The following is a 15830-nucleotide window of genomic DNA, read 5'->3' as shown; positions in this document are numbered from 1 at the left end:
GGATAAAGAGTAAAGGCCGGGCACGGTGGCTCACACCTGTAATTCCAGGGCTTTGGGAGGCCGAGGCAGGCGGATCACTTGAGGCCAGGAGTTTGAGACCAGCGTGGCCAACATGATGAAATCTCACCACTACTAAAAATATAAAAATTAGTTGGAAGTGGTAGCGCATGCCTGTAATGCTAGCTACTCTGGAGGCTGAGGCACGAGAATCGCTTGTAATCCCGGGATTCAGGAGGTGGAGTTTGCAGTAAGCCAAGATTGCGCCACTGTAACTCCAGCCCGGGTGACTGAGACTCTGTCTCAAAAAAAAAAAAAAAAAAAAAAAAAGAGTAAAAACAAGAAGTTGTGAGTAGGCCAAATAGTTCCAGAAAAAGCAGAAATACACTGCCCCCCCCCCCCCCCCAACACACAGGAAGCGGCTCAGGAGGTTACGCAGAGAAGGCAAGTGTGTCTGCTGGGGTTTTGCAAGTTGCTTCATTTGAAAGATCCCTTAAGGAGGTAAACAAATGGTGCAAACTTGATTCATTCATCTCCTGGAAGATAAACTTCGAACACCCAACTAACCCCACCAATTAAATGAGTTATAGGAAGACAGACACAAGTGTCAATTATGCTAACAAAGCTCTGTGTTAAATACCCCACCAGCATCGCCTCATTTAAGCCTCACAACTATGTGGGAAAGAGACTTTTATCCCCATTTTACAGATAAGGAAATCAACGCTCAGAGAACTGAGGCCCTTCCCCGGATCCAAGTCCACTTAGCTCCAGTCACCCCACGTCCTCTGCATGTCACAGGTGCTCGGAAAGATGCTAAAGACACCTGGCCCTGCACCTTCAGGAAGCCAAAATGAGCACAGCCCCTAAAGAGAGGATTGACGGCCTCTTTCTGGAAAAAATGGAAGTTTGAATCTGAGGAGGTGTCCCTCAACAACAGGTTCTGCTCCCCAAGTCTGGGGCCAAACGCAGCAGTTGTTCTCCCACTTAGACGCCTGAGACCTATCTATAAGGTTTTTCAGAGCGAGGACACATCCCCAGAGGTCGTGGCCTTTGGTGGTTAGCACTGACTTGGGGCCCATCACATGCCAGAGGCTGCCCGAAGTGCTTAAATGTTATTACCTCATTTGATCGTCACAATCCTAACGGAAGTGACTCTTCTTAGAGTCTTCCTATCTCACAGATGAGGGAACTGAGGCACAGAGAGGTTAAGTGGCTTGTCTAAGAGCTCACAGAAAGAGCGGTGGAGCTAAGGCTTGACCCCAGATGTTAGATCCTGAGCCCAAGCTTTAACCAGTGACCTGTACTGCCTCCCAAAGAAGGAAGCTGGTGCCTGGGAGGGAGGGTGCACAGCGAGGGTGTGCATGGTGCATGTGTGTGTTTGTGGGGTGGCCAACACTCTTCGGGGCACTTTGCCAATGAGTTCAGCTCCCGTGAAGTCCACTCTTGTTCTCCTGACCAGTCACTCAGTCTTGATTTACTTGGCCCAAGGCCACTGGCACCAGCCTGGCCAACATGGTGGTCCTTACCCACTTCCTTGCTGCAGACCCGAAATCTTGACCGCCACATCCCTATCCAGCCTATACCACAAGGCTCCCATCTCTAGGCAGGGCCCTGTGATAGGGCAGGGCCTCCCCAGATGCCCCTTATTCATCACCAGCTCACAGGATCTTCCCATGATGTATTTCCTCCGAGGGGATCAGCCCAGATGCTGCAATAGACAATTCTGGAAGTAACCGAGTGGACAAGACTTTCCTCATCGTGTCCTGGGGTTCCTGTGGTCACATTCCTTGTGAATAGCCACTGAGTGCTCCCACCTCCCCCTACCACCCGAGGTTTTGTCCTGGTGCATTTTCCCAGATCATCCCAGCCCTTCCTCCCAGGATGGATGTCCAGAGCAGGGCAGGGGCTGAGCCTAGAGCCCTGGAACCAAAAGAACAGGGCCCCAAATTCTGAGCCCCTTACTTGCCCCACCTGCTCCCACCCATGCTTTCTTCATTCCTCCTCCAAATGCCCCAGCTCCCCACTGCAATCCCTTCTGCACCCAGCCAGGTCCTATGACACACACCTCCCCAGTGCACACAGACCTGCCCAGCCGCGGGGCTGCCCACTGGGCATGTCATAGGTGGCTCAGTCCTCTTCCCTCTGTAACTGGCCCCAGAAACCTGCCAGATGTTGGTGCCAGGTCTGTGCCAGGAGGGCAAGGCCTGTCATTTCTAGTAATCCTCTGGGCAGTGTGACTGCACCTTTTACGGCAGCTCAAAGGGAGAGGGTGACTCGTCCTGGGTCACAGAGCTGACAGGGCGGGTAGAACAGGTGACATGCAGGGCTCTGTGAGTTTATGAGGGCCCAGTCTTGTGTCTGCCTGGCAACGGGCAAGGCCCCTTCCTGCCCAAGCTCCCCGCCCCTCCCCAACCTATTGCCTCCGCCACCCGCCACCCGAGGCCGACTTCCTGGGTGGGCAGGAACTGGGCCCTGTGCCCAGGGCGTGCACTGCCTCCACGCAGCAACCCTCAGAGTACTGAGCAGAGCAAAGGAGGAGGAGGGGATCGGCACTCTGAGGAAAGCCTAGCCACTGCTGCCAGGAACTACAGGTAGGAGGGGCGGCAACCTTCTGCCAGCCTCCAGGCCACTCTCCTGTGCCTGCTGGAGGAGACGGAGCTTGAGGAGAGCAGGAAAAGTGGGATGATGCTGCTGCTGCTCACTCAGTTCCACATGATGGGAGGGACAGTGGGGCTTAGGGCTTGGAGTGGGGGTCATGGCACAGATGGGAAAACGAAGGCTCAGAGAGGGGAAGAAAAGCCCAGGAGGTACCGAGGGCAGGCGACCTCAGCCACAACCCAGCACTGGAGCTATGAGTAGATGTAGAGTAGCAGAATATCCATTCAGCCAGCTCAGGGGAAGGACGGGGGCCCTGAAGCCAGGGGATGGAGCTGGCAGGGAAGAAAGCTCAGAGAGAAGGGAAGGGGAGTCTGAAGCTCAGTTTCCCACTGCCTGAAAAGAGGGTGGTACCTACTCCCCCCACAGGGTAACTGAATGAGAGACTGCCTGGGGGAAATCTCTTCAAATGTGGCCCACCCCACCCCAGTGACACCAGGGAGACCCCTGACATGGGGGAGGGAGGACAGCATCAGAAGGGGCTTTCCAGGCACACCCCAGCTCTGAGCTTTCCTTGAACTGTTGCATTTTAATCCTCACAGCAGCTCAACAAGGTACATACCTGTCACCGTCCCCATTTTACAGATGGGGAAATTGAAGCTCAGAGCAGTTAAACAACTCACCTGAGGCCTCACAGCCAGTAAGTGGGTTACCTGGTCTGAATATGTGTGCTGGAGCATCCTGTGGGTCACTTGCCTGGTAGAGCCCCAAGGTGGAGGCGTAAGTGGGACTGGTGAATGACAGAAGGGGCAAAAACGCACTCATCCATTCATTCTGCAAGTATCCACGGCACGTACGCCAGCTCCCAAGCAAGTCTGCGCATTGCACAAAGGGTGATGCAATCTGATTTAGGCTTTTAAAGGGATTGCAATCAAGTGGGGCCCCACTGGCCTCAACCCTGTACCACCCCTTCCCTCCACCCCCAGTGGTCCCCAAAGGCCTCCATCAACCCCAGGGTGGGGGCCGTGTTCCCAAAGAAAATCCAAGCTGTATACGCATCACACTGATTTTCCAGGAGCAAAACAGAAACAGGCCTGAGACTGGTCAGAATTGAACCTCCTCCTGCTCTGAGGAGCCTGCGGGGCAGGCTAAGCAGAGGGCTGTGCAGACCCACATAAAGAGTCTGCTGTGTGCCAGGCACTTCACCCAAGGCACTTCACAAGCATGCTTGGGAATGAGACTTCCAACTCTCTAGGATGCAGGTGAAACACTTTCTGGTTGAAAGAGGTGAAGCGGCCTGCGTGAAACAGCACCACTCTTCTTTACAGATTTGCTCTCCCATCTCTACCCTGTCTCATGGTCTCCCATGCCAGCCTGATGCTTGTGTCTGCCTCAGTCATGCTCCATTTTTCCATCGGGACAATCAAGAGGGTTTTTGTATCTAAGGCTGACTGGGTAACTTCGGATGAGCAGCCTCTCTGCTCTGAGCCTCAGTTTCCTCATCTGTCAAATGGGCTCTAACCCACTCTGATCTCCCAGGGCAGCATCAGTCTTCAGCATCAGACATTTCGGGGTGACTCAGTAAATGGTAGATCTTGCTACCAGTGGAACAGCCGCTAAGGATTCTGCAGTGAGAGCGGAGGGCCAGCAAAGTGGCACTCTCCCAGCGACTGTCTGACTCACGCCACCCCCTCCACCTTGGACACAGGACACTGTGGTTTCTGAGCCAGGTACAATGACTTCTTTTGGTACGTGCAGTGGAGGCTGTACACTGCTCAGGCAGAGTGTCCGGACAGCGTGGGCGGGCGACTCAGAGCCCAGCCTGTGAACTTAGTCCCTGTTTGCTCCTCCGGTAACTGGGGTGATCTTGGTTAATATTCACCAGCAGCCTCCCCCGTTGCCCCTCTGCATCCACTGCTTAAATACGGACAAGGCCAGGGCTCTGTCTCCTCAGCCTCAGGCACCACCACTGACCTGGGACAGTGAATCGTAAGTATGCCTTTCACTGCGAGAGGTTCTGGAGAGGCTTCTGAGTCCCCCACGGCCCAGGCAGGCAGCAGGTCTGGGGCAGGAGGGGGGTTGTGGAGCGGGTATCCGCCTGCTGAGGTGCAGGGCAGATGGAAGGGCTACAGCTGGGCTCCTATTGTCGTAATAATAGCAGCCATGAGGGTTGTGTTGTGCTTCCCAGTCCTGCCCGGTCCCCACTCAGTACCTCCTGGCGGATACACTGGCTTTTGTAAGCAGAAGTGCATGAGGGTGTCTAGCTCCGCAGTCCTGGCACCCCAGGAGGGGGGCACCAGCCAAGATACAGCAACGGCAACGAAGCGCAGCCATTTCTTTCTGTTTGTGCAGCTCCTGTGTCTGTCAGGGGGTTCCTATCTGTTGTCTCCTGTAAGCCTCACCACCTCTCCTACTGCTTGGACACGCATCTTTTTCCCCTCCTATGGATGAGGAGGTTAAGGTCCAGAGAGGGGTGGGGAGGAACCCCGGCTCACATCCTCCATCCCCTTCAGATATGACCAGGAACAGACCTGTGCCAGGCCTCAGCCTTACATCAAGATGGGTCTCCCCATGCACTGTGGACCTCTGGGCCCTCCTGTCCCAGTGGAGGACAGGAAGCTGTGAGGGGCACCGTCACCCAGGGTTCAAGCTGGCATTCCTGAATAATCGCTCTGTGCCAGGCCACGGCTAAGCTCAGTGCACGATTAAGCCTCATAACCCTCCAAGGCAGTTACCAGGGTGATTCCCATTTTACAGATGAGGAAGTTGGGGACCGAGTGGTTAATAACTGGCCCCAAATCACACACCATCCATAATTTGGGCTTAGGCACCTGGCTCCAGGCCCCGAAATCCTGAGCCTGGCCCTAGTGCTCACCGTTTCTCTCGGGTCTCAGGCGCTGGATGGGGAGCAGGAAGCCTGGGCTGGACTTGAGGCCTCTCTGATGCTCGGTGACTTCAGACAGTTGCTCAGCCTCTCTGTTCTTTTGGGCAAAACATGATAAATTTTGACCTCTGTCCCCTCCCTTCACCCCACCCGACCTTGATCTCTGGAGTGTTGGAAGAATTTAATTTTTCCTGCACTGAGTTTTGGAGACAGGGGTCAAAAAGCTGACCAAGGCCAAGGTGGCCAGTTTCCCATAGAACGCCTCTAAAAGACCTGCAGCACTAGCGGCAAGGACTGGTATTCTTGAGAACTTACTGTGCACCAGGCACTTCTTGGTATTTTGTGCATATTTAATTTCACAATAACTGTATGACAAAGTCCACCTTTCTCATCTCCAGGAAACTGAGGTTGAGAGAGGTTAAGTAACGTGTCCAAGGTCACACAGCTAATAGCAAGTTGATCTGGAGCACTCTGGCCTGAGAGCCTCTAATTTTAGCCACAAACTGATGCTGCCCCTCTTCATTTAGCCAGGCCACCTCTGAAGTCTTCTGATTCAAGACTTCTGGCTTCAGCTTTGTACACAGAGACGATTAAATGTCAGGTTTTGCAGTCAAATCTGTTTAATCCCAGACAAAACATCTGGGATTAAATCTCAGTTTTGTAAGCAAGTAGCTCTGTGATTTTTAGTGAGTTATTGAATCCTCTTTGGGCCTCAATTTTTCTGTCTATAAAATAGGGTTAATCATTTGCATCTCATAGGGTAAGCTTTGAGGACAGATTAGATGATATAGTGCCTGTAAATCGCCTGGTGTTAGTAAGTGTGGCAATGATGGTGACACTGAAGTTGATGTTTGCTTAGCATAGAGGTAGGCAGCTAGCAGGCAGTAAACAAATACTTGGAGAATTTGATGGAAAATTTGCCAAACTCAGATGCTGTTCACTGCTGAGCAGGAGCCCCTTCCTGCTGAAATGGGTCCTGGGGAGTGCAGCAGCTGGCCAGGAAGAAATCTGCCCTCTCTCGGGCGGGAGCTCAACCTGTGTGCAGGTACAGGGAGGGCTTCCGCACCTGGTGCCCACTCGCGCATTACATCGGTTATTCCTCATCTCTGTCCAAGGGATTCTTTTCTCCACTGTACAGCTCTGAAGCCAATGCTCAAAGCAGTGAAGTAATTTACCCCAGGCCCCCTGCCAGTAAGTGACAGGGCCTGGTCACACTTGGGTTTATTTATTGCCCATTTCAACAGGTTATTTGACCATAGGCGAGATTCTCTTCCCTGCACCCTGCTGGGTTGCTCTTGGTCCCTTATTTTATGCTCCTGGGTAGAAATGGTGTGAGATTAGGCAGGAAGTGGCTGGCTTCCCTCTCTCTGGCCCTGCAAAGAGTGCTCCCATCTGCCCCAATTCCAGAAATGTCACCATGAAGTCTTCATTCTTTTGGTTAAAGCTTGGCCTCAGTGTCCATACACCGTGGGGTACTTGACCATCTACTTTCCCCTGTCCAGTCACCCTCCCAGGCACTAGCTTTTGGGGGTGCAAGGTACTACCTCTGATAGAAGGGCCAGGAGAGAGCAGGTTTTGGAGTCCTGATGCTATAAGGAACAGCTTGGGAGGCATAATGAACCCAACACTATGCTTGAGACCAATGTCAGAGCCCAATTCTGACGTTCACCATCTGAGATTTGAGGGCACAGCTGTCTCAGTCCGTGATCTGAGTGCTGGAAAGCCAAGACGTGTTCCAGCTTTGTCACTGACTTGCTGTATGGACTCGACAAGGCCCTGACCCTCTCTGGGCTTCAAACTCTTCACTGTGAAAGGAGGAAACCAGAGTAGGTGATGTGACGCCAGGAAAGATGGATGGGTGTGGGGAAATGTGCTCCTCCCAGCTGTCACCCCTTCTCCACCCTCCCTGCACCAGCCTCACCACCTCCTTTGAGCCCAGCAGCCCCCTGTCTAGGAGGGCGCCTCTCCTCAGGCCTAGCCACGGAAATTCTCCATCTGTTTTGCTACATCGAACCCAGATGCCATTCTAACCAAGAATCCTGGCTGGGTGCAGTGACTCTCGCCTGTAACCCCAGCACTTTGGGAGGCCGAGGCAGGCGGATCAAGAGGTCAGGAGTTCAAGACCTGCCTGGACGACATGGTGAAACCTCATCTCTGCTAAAAATACAAAAATTAGCCAGACGGGGTGGCATGCGCCTATAATCCCAGCTACTTGGGAAACTGAGGCAGGAGAACTGCTTGAACCAGGGAGGCAGAGGTTTCAGTGAGCCAAGATCATGCCACTGCACTCCAGCCTTGGGGATAAAGCGAGACTGTCTCAAAAAAAAAAAAAAAAAAAAAAAAAATCCTATGTTAGCATACAGAGGGCCCCAGTGAGGTCTTCTCCCAGCCTCACTTTGCACAACTGGGGAGAGTGAGGCCCCAGGACCAGGGGATGCTTACTCAAGGCCAAGTGGATAGTGATGGCCCTGCCAGGACTAGAAGCCACAACTTCTGGCCCTAAGGCCACTCAGCATATTCAGTGTCCCCACCCTGCAGAGGCCCAACTCCCTCCTGACCTCGGAGCCCTGTAATGATGGGGGAATTTCCATAAACCATGAAGGACTGCACAAAATCCAGTTGTGAAGTGAAAGAGAAACCTAAGGGAGATGGAAATATACAGCACTAATTTTAGCACCGTCTTCAGTTCTAACAACACTAGCTAGTTGAAGAAAACTACAAACATGTATTATGTAGTGTGTGGTCTGTTCCATTTGGATTACTTAGAGGTAAGAGGGCCAGGAGAAAGGTGGTAGAGAGAAACCAGCTTTATGCTTCATTTTGTTGCTTTACTGGAAAGAAACTTTTAACAGTCCAGGGGGGGTCAATGAATCTCAATATTTGTTATTTCCAACTTTTTTCTCCAGTGTTTCATTTCCCAAATTCAAGGACACCATTTTCTTTGTATTTTGTTAAGATGATGATTTTAGTTTTGTGACTAGTAGTTAACTATGTGGCTGCCAGGCATATTCTCCTCAGCTAGGACCTCAGTTTTCCCATCTGTGTAGACAGCAGGTTCTACTTAGGGGGCTGCAGATTGGTGGTCCAAAGTCTGGGCATATCTGGAGTAGAAGGAGCACTGTGGGACAGGGCACGCTCTGTGTTGCTGTGGATGACACTGACTTTGACCATTGCTCAGCAGAGCCTGCTCTCGCTGGTTCAGCCACAAGCCCCACCATTCCCTATTGTCTCAGGCCCAGCTGTGAAACATGTATTCCTCACTGGAATATCACCTGAAGGCTTTGAATTTGCAACACCTTCCAACCCCTCCCTCAAAAGGATTGCCCTCTCAGATCCTTTTGATGTAAGGTTTGGTGTCTAGACTTATTTCACTAAATTCTTCCAACAGCCTCACTTTATGTATGAGGCAAAATGAGGACCAGGTAGATAAATGACTTGTCCTGGCTCATACACCTGGAAAGTGACAGAGTCAGATTAGATCCCAGGTCTATCTGAAGCTAAAAGAGATGTTTTTTCACTTCCCACCACCCCCTCTCCTTTAAAGCAGCACAAAGCCCTGCTTTAAAGGAGAGATGAGCTTCTCTAAAGTCCCTGACAGCAAGAGCCCAGAACTGGGACACCATTGGTGATCCAGATGGCAGGTGAGCTGACTGCAGGGACATCAGCCTATTCTTGTGGCTGGGACCACAGAGCATTGTGGGGACAGCCCCCTCTCTTAGGAAAAAAACCCTAAGGGCTGAGGATCCTTGTGAGTGTTGTGGGGGGAACAGCTTCCAGGGGATTTAATCACAGCCCCACCATGCTCTAGCTGGTGCCATTGTGCAAGATGCATTTCCCTTCTGTGCAGCAGTGTCCCTGGCCACTAAACAGTGGGATTAGATAGAAGCCCTCCAAGGGCTTCTAGCTTGATGTGATTCTTCATTCTGATCTGGCCCGATTCCTGGATAATCGGGGCCAGGCCCATTCCTCTTCTTATGCCTCATTTGCTTCTTTTGTAAAACAATGGCTGTACCACTTGCATCTTAGGGTCATTGCAGATGTAAGTGGAGCTATCCAGAGCCTGGGCGCAGGACCTAGATGTAGGATTCTGCTTCTGCTACTTTGCTTCCTCAGTGACATTGAATAGCTGACCTAATCTCTCTGGCTTTGGTTTCTTCATCTGAAAAAGAAGCATAGTAGCATCAGCACCTTACAGGATTGTTATAAGAAAGCAATGAGTTAACACATGTGCGCACGTAGAACAGTGCTTGGCATATGGTAAGCACTACATACATGTTGCTGTTCTTCTGATTCTTTCAGTGTTACTGATGTCGGCAAGTACTTGGCACAGGCTGGTTTAATAAGCCTTAGGCACTTCCACGTGGTGTCAATCCCGGGTCACTGGGAGTCATCATGTGCCCTGACTTGGGGCCTGGCCCCCCGTCTCTATCTTGTAGGACAATGCCATCTTCTGTCTCGTGGGGCGTCCTCCTGCTGGCAGGCCTATGCTGCCTGCTCGCCAGCTCTCTGGCTGAGGATCCCCAGGGAGATGCTGCCCAGATGACGGATACATCCCACCATGATCAGGACGACCCAACCTTCAACAAGATCACCCCCAGCCTGGCTGAGTTCGCCTTCAGCCTATATCGCCAGCTGGCACACCAGTCCAACAGCACCAATATCTTCTTCTCCCCAGTGAGCATCGCTACAGCCTTTGCAATGCTCTCCCTGGGGACCAAGGCTGACACTCACAGTGAAATCCTGGAGGGCCTGAATTTCAACCTCACGGAGATTCCGGAGGCTCAGGTCCATGAAGGCTTCCAGGAACTCCTCCGTACCCTCAACAAGCCAGACAGCCAGCTCCAGCTGACCACTGGCAATGGCCTGTTCCTCAACAAGAGCCTGAAGGTAGTGGATAAGTTTTTGGAGGATGTCAAAAAACTGTACCACTCAGAAGCCTTCTCTGTCAACTTTGAGGACACCGAAGAGGCCAAGAAACAGATCAACGATTACGTCGAGAAGGGAACTCAAGGGAAAATTGTGGATTTGGTCAAGGAGCTTGACAGTGACACAGTTTTAGCTCTGGTGAATTACATCTTCTTTAAAGGTAAGGTTGCAAAACCAGCCTGAGCTGTTCCCATAGAAACAACCAAAAATATTCTCAAACCATCATCCCTTGAACTTTCCTTGGCAATGCATTATGGGCTATAGCAATGCATGTCAGTGTGGGCTCTTCAATTTTCTACACACAAACACTAAAATGTTTTCCATCATTGAGTAATTTGAGGGAATAATAGATTAAATTGTCAAAACCGCTGACAGCTCTGCAGAACTTTTCAGAGCCTTTAATGTCCTTGTGTGTACTGTATATGTAGAATATATAATGCTTAGAACTATAGAACAAATTGTAATATACTGCATAAAGTGATAGTTTCATGGAACATACTTTAGACTACTCTAGTGTCCCAGAATGAGTATCAGTTTTGCAGTCTGAAAGACCTGGGTTCAAATCCTGCCTCTACCACTATTAGCTTTTGACAAAGAACAATGCGTTCTACCTCCTTGAGGTACTAATTTCCCATCTTAGCATGGACAAAATACCATCCTTGCTGTCAGGTTTTTTTTAGGATTAAACAAGTGACAAACACCTTGGGAACAGCATGGCATACAGCAGGTGGGGGACTCTTCTGTATCTCAGGCTGCCTTCCTGCCCCTGAGGGGTTAAAATGTTCTTGAGGCAAAGGAGGGTCAGTGGAGAGCAGCCAAGCTGCAGTCAGCACAACTGAGATCCTGGCTCTGCTGTGGCTTAGGGCAGGCCCCGGTCCCTCTCCAGCCCCAGTCTCCTCCTTCTGTCCAATGAGAAAGCTGGAATCAGAGGTCCCTGAGGCCCCCTGTCCACTCTGCATGCCTCGATGGTGAAGCTCTCTTGGCATGGGAGAGGGGAGGCTGCCTAGGCATCTGCATTTCCCCTGCCAATCCAGGGGATAAAGAAAACTCTCAGGAATAGTAAGCAGAATGTTTGCCCTGAATGAATAACTGAGCTGCCAATTAACAAGGGGCAGGGAGCCTTAGACAGGAGGTAACAAATATGCCTGATGCTCCGACATTTTATACGTAATATCCAAGACACCCTCAAATAAACATACGATTCCAATAAAAATGCACAGTCAGGATGGCATCTCTTAGCCTTACATCTCCGAGATGTAGAAATTCTGCATCTTCGTCTAGTTTTGAATTATCTCCACACAGACCGTTTTGGCAGCTTGGATGGTTGGTTTTAGCACCTTTTACAGATGATGAAGCTGAGGCTTGAGGGATGTGTGTCATCAGGGGGGTTCAGGGCTTCTCAGGGAGGGGACTGATGGCTCCTTTATTCTGCCACACTCTTCCAAACCTTCACCCACCCCTACTGATGCCCACCTTACCCTCTCTCTCCAGGCAAATGGGAGAGACCCTTTGAGGTCGAGGCCACCACGGAAGAGGACTTCCACGTGGACCAGGCGACCACCGTGAAGGTGCCCATGATGAGGCGTTTAGGCATGTTTAACATCCACCACTGCGAGAAGCTGTCCAGCTGGGTGCTGCTGATGAAATACCTGGGCAACGCCACCGCCGTCTTCTTCCTGCCTGATGAGGGGAAACTACAGCACCTGGAAAATGAACTCACCCATGATATCATCACCAAGTTCCTGGAAAATGAAAACAGAAGGTGATTCCCCAAACTGAGGGTGACCAAGAAGCTGCCCACACCTCTTAGCCACATTGGGACTGAGGCCCATCAGGACTGACCAGAGGGTTGGAGAGGGTGAACACTACATCCCTGGGTCACTGCTACTCTGCATAAACTTGGCTTCCAGAATGAGGCCACCACTGAGTTCAGGTGGCGCCGGCCATGTTCCATGAGGAGGACAGTACCCAGGGATGAGGAGGTAAAGGTCTCATCCTTGGGAACTTCCCACTCCAGCATGGACACTGTCCCTTCCCAATATCCAGTGCCCAGGGCAGGGACAGCAGCACCACCACACGTTCTGGCAGAACCAAAAAGGAACAGATGGGCTTCCTGGCAAAGGCAGTAGTGAAGTGTGGAGTTCAAGGGTAGAATGTCCCTATGGGGATGGGGGAAGAGCCTATGTGGCTAGGCCCAGAAAAGCAAGGTTCAAAATTGGAATAGCCAGGGCATGTTAGCAGAAGGCTTGAGTTTCTCTCTCACTTTATCGGTGCTGTTAGATTGGGTGCCCTGTAGTAAATGATACTCGAATATGAGCCACACATTAGCGTATCTGTGTGCATTCGTAATTATGCCCATGCCCTCCCGATCTAGTTTATTTTGTACACTGTAAAACCAAGATAAAAATACAAAAGGTGTTGAGTTCATACTAGGAATTGAAGCTGGAATCTCTTTGTTTCACGCCAGCACCTCCTGAGTCCCTGCTCCAGGGGCTGAGGAAGAACAAGGAGGCTGACAGGGTAACTGGTCAGAGCCCAGAGCCAGGCTGCCCGCTCACACCAGACCCTGCCCGGGGCGGCTCTGTCTCCCCATGGAAAACAAGAGGGGAGCTCTCAACCTGGTGTGGTCAGTCTTCTGGTGGCACTGCCACCAGCCCATATTCCTCTGGGTATAGGGCCCTGGGGATGTTTCAGGCTGGGGGCCCAGTGACCAAACACTATAGGGCAGGATGAGCCATGCTTCCAGTACACCTAGAATCTCAGAGGAGGTGGCATTTCAAGCCTTCATGATCCATTTGATGTTAACATTCTTTGACTCAATGTAGAAGAGCTAATAGTAGAACAAACCAAAGCCAAGTTCCCATCTTAGAGTGGGTGGAGGACACAGGAATAAGTGGCAGAAATAATCAGAAAAGGAAACACTTGCACTGTGGTGGGTCCCAGAAGAACAAGAGGAATGCTGTGCCATGCCTTGAATTTCTTTTCTGCACGGCAGGTCCGCCAACTTATATTTACCCAAATTGTCCATTACTGGAACCTATGATCTGGAGACAGTCCTGGGCCCCCTGGGTATCACTAAGGTCTTCAGCAATGGAGCTGACCTCTCGGGGGTCACGGAGGAGGTACCCCTGAAGCTCTCCAAGGTGAGATCACCCTGATGACCCTGTTGCACCCTGGTATCTGTAGGGAACAATGTATGGGGGCTGCAGTTCTGTCCTGAGGCTGAGGAAGGGGCCACGGGAAACAAACGAAGACCGAGGCTGAGCTCCTGAGGATGCCCGTGATTCACTGACGTGGGACGTGGTCAGACGGCGAAGCCAGGCAGGGGCCTGCTGTGACGCTGGCACTTTCAGGGCCTCCCTTGAGGTTGTGTCACCGACCCTGAATTTCATCTTTGCCCAGGACCTTCTAGACATTGGGCCTTGATTTATCCGTATTGACACAGAAAGGTTTGGGTTAAGTTGTTTCAAAGGACTTTGTGACTCCTTCCATCTGTGAGATTTGGTATCTGAATGAATGAATGATGTCAGCTAAAGATGACACTTACTTTGGAAAACTAAAGGTGACAAAGAACAGCTGCAGTTCCATGAACGGCTGCGTTGTCTTGGGGTCTAGGCACTGTGAAGGTCACTGTCAGGGTCCATGTCCTCGAGGAGCTTCAAGCTATGTCCCAGAAAGGAGAGCGCCCTGGAGGCAGATGTGGAGTGGCGATGCTCTTCCCCGTTCTGAGTTGTGGGTGCACCCTGAGCAGGGGCATAGGCGCCTGTCGGGAAGATGGACAGAGGAGAGCCAGCCCTGTCAGCCAAAGCCTTGAGGAGGAGCAAGGCCTGTGTGACAGGGAGGGAGAGGATGTGCAGGGCCAGGGCCGTGCAGCGGGAGAAAGGCCTGAGTGAACACTTCCTGGGAGGTGTCCACGTGAGCCTTGCTCGAGGCCTGGGCTGGGGCACAACTCAGCCTTAGGACATGTCTCTGCTTCTCTCCCTTCCAGGCCGTGCATAAGGCTGTGCTGACCATCGACGAGAAAGGGACTGAAGCTGCTGGGGCCACAATTCTTGAGGCCATACCCATGTCTGTTCCCCCCGAGATCAAGTTCAACAAACCCTTTGTCTTCTTAATGATTGAACAAAATACTAAGTCTCCCCTCTTCATGGGAAAAGTGGTGAATCCCACCCAGACATAACTGCCTGTCACTCCTCAGCCCCTCCCCTCCATCCCTGGCCCCCTCCCTGGATGACATTAAAGAAGGATTGAGCTGGTCCCTGCCTGCGTGTGACTGCAAACCCCTCCCATGTTGTCTCTGAGTCTTCCTTTGCCTGCTGAGGCTGTGTGTGGGCTCCAGGTAACAGTGCTGTCTCCGGACCCCCTGAACTGTGTTCATGGAGCATCTGGCTGGGCAGGCATATGCTGGGCCAGGATGGAGGGGGCTGAATCCTCAGCTTACGAACCTGGGCCCATCTGTTTCTGGAGAGCTCCAGTCTTCCTTGTCCTGTCTTAGAGTCCCTAAGAAGGAATCACAAGGGAGGAATCAGATACCAGCCCATGACCCCAGGTTCCTCCAAGCATCTTCATGTCCCCCTGCTCATCCCCCACTCTCCGCCACCCAGGGTTCCTCATCCTGCCAGGGCTGGCTGTGCCCACCCCAAGGCTGCCCTCCTGGGGGCCCGAGAACTGCCTGATCATGCCCTAGCCCTGTTCTGTGGCATCTGCAATAAGAAAAGAGAGGGGACCGTGTCCTCTTCTTGTCCCACTGTCACCTAATCAGGCTTGGGCCCTGCACCTCTTGGGCACTTCTGGAAAATGACTGAAGCAGATTCCTCCTGAAGCCCATTCTCCACGGGGCGACAAGGACACCTATTCTGCCCTTGTCCTTCCATCGCTGCCCCATAGTGCCTCACATATCTCCATTTAGAATCAGGTCCCTTCTCCCCAGATGAAGAGGAGGGTCTCTGCTTCTTTTTCTCTGTCTCCTCCTCAGACTCAACCAGGCCCAGCAGTTCCCAGAAGACCATTACCCTCTATCCCTTCTCCTCTCTAGTCATGTGGCCATAGGCCTGCTGATGGCTCAGGAAGGCCATTGCAAGGATTCCCCAGCTATGGGAGAGGAAGCACAGCACCCACTGACCCCTGCAACCCCTCCCTTTCTCCCCTGAGTCCTGACTGGGGCCACACGCAGCCTGACTTCTTTGTGCCTGTTGCTGTCCCTGCAGTCTTCAGAGAGCAGCCGCAGCTCCAGTGCCATGGCAGAAGGCTGTTCCTGAATAGTCTTTGTGGTAAGGGCCAGGAGGGTCCTTCCATCCTCCAAGGCCCTGCTAAAGGGCACAGCAGCCAGGAGGTCCCCTGAGCCCCCAGCTGAAGGACAGGCTGCTCCCTCTGTCTCTACCAGGAATTGCCTTGTCCTGTGGAAGGCACCGACCCATCCCAAACTCAT

The 15830-nt window shown here is 52.0% G+C and overlaps 1 protein-coding gene across 2 annotated transcripts; it reads left to right on the top strand.

Moving 5' to 3' along the window:
- Window positions 1-2260: 2260 nt before the first annotated feature.
- SERPINA1 (serpin family A member 1) lies at window positions 2261-14669 on the top strand. 2 transcript variants are annotated; one of them, XM_010384551.2, is made up of 5 exons: window positions 2261-2588; window positions 9913-10562; window positions 11894-12164; window positions 13398-13545; window positions 14391-14669. In XM_010384551.2, the coding sequence occupies exons 2-5, from the start codon at window positions 9917-9919 to the stop codon at window positions 14580-14582; spliced, it is 1257 nt and encodes a 418-aa protein (XP_010382853.1). In that variant the 5' UTR covers window positions 2261-2588; window positions 9913-9916; the 3' UTR covers window positions 14583-14669. The 2 variants fall into 2 exon arrangements, with proteins under 2 accessions (XP_010382853.1, XP_010382845.1); XM_010384543.2 differs by lacking the exon at window positions 2261-2588 and adding an exon at window positions 4132-4581.
- The last annotated feature ends 1161 nt before the right edge of the window (window positions 14670-15830 follow it).

This window comes from Rhinopithecus roxellana, chromosome 5 (genome assembly GCF_007565055.1).
Source record: "Rhinopithecus roxellana isolate Shanxi Qingling chromosome 5, ASM756505v1, whole genome shotgun sequence".
NCBI classification, from domain to species: domain Eukaryota; kingdom Metazoa; phylum Chordata; class Mammalia; order Primates; family Cercopithecidae; genus Rhinopithecus; species Rhinopithecus roxellana.
The sequence above is the reverse complement of the archived record's forward strand: the minus strand, read 5'-3'. Positions and strand labels throughout refer to the sequence as shown.

Coding starts and splice junctions, on each gene's coding strand:
- SERPINA1 (XM_010384551.2), top strand. CDS start 9,917: ATGCCATCTTCTGTCTCGTGGGGCGTCCTCCTGCTGGCAGGCCTATGC. Junction 10,563..11,893: donor GAATTACATCTTCTTTAAAG/GTAAGGTTGCAA, acceptor CTCTCTCTCCAG/GCAAATGGGAGAGACCCTTT. Junction 13,546..14,390: donor TACCCCTGAAGCTCTCCAAG/GTGAGATCACCC, acceptor TCTCCCTTCCAG/GCCGTGCATAAGGCTGTGCT.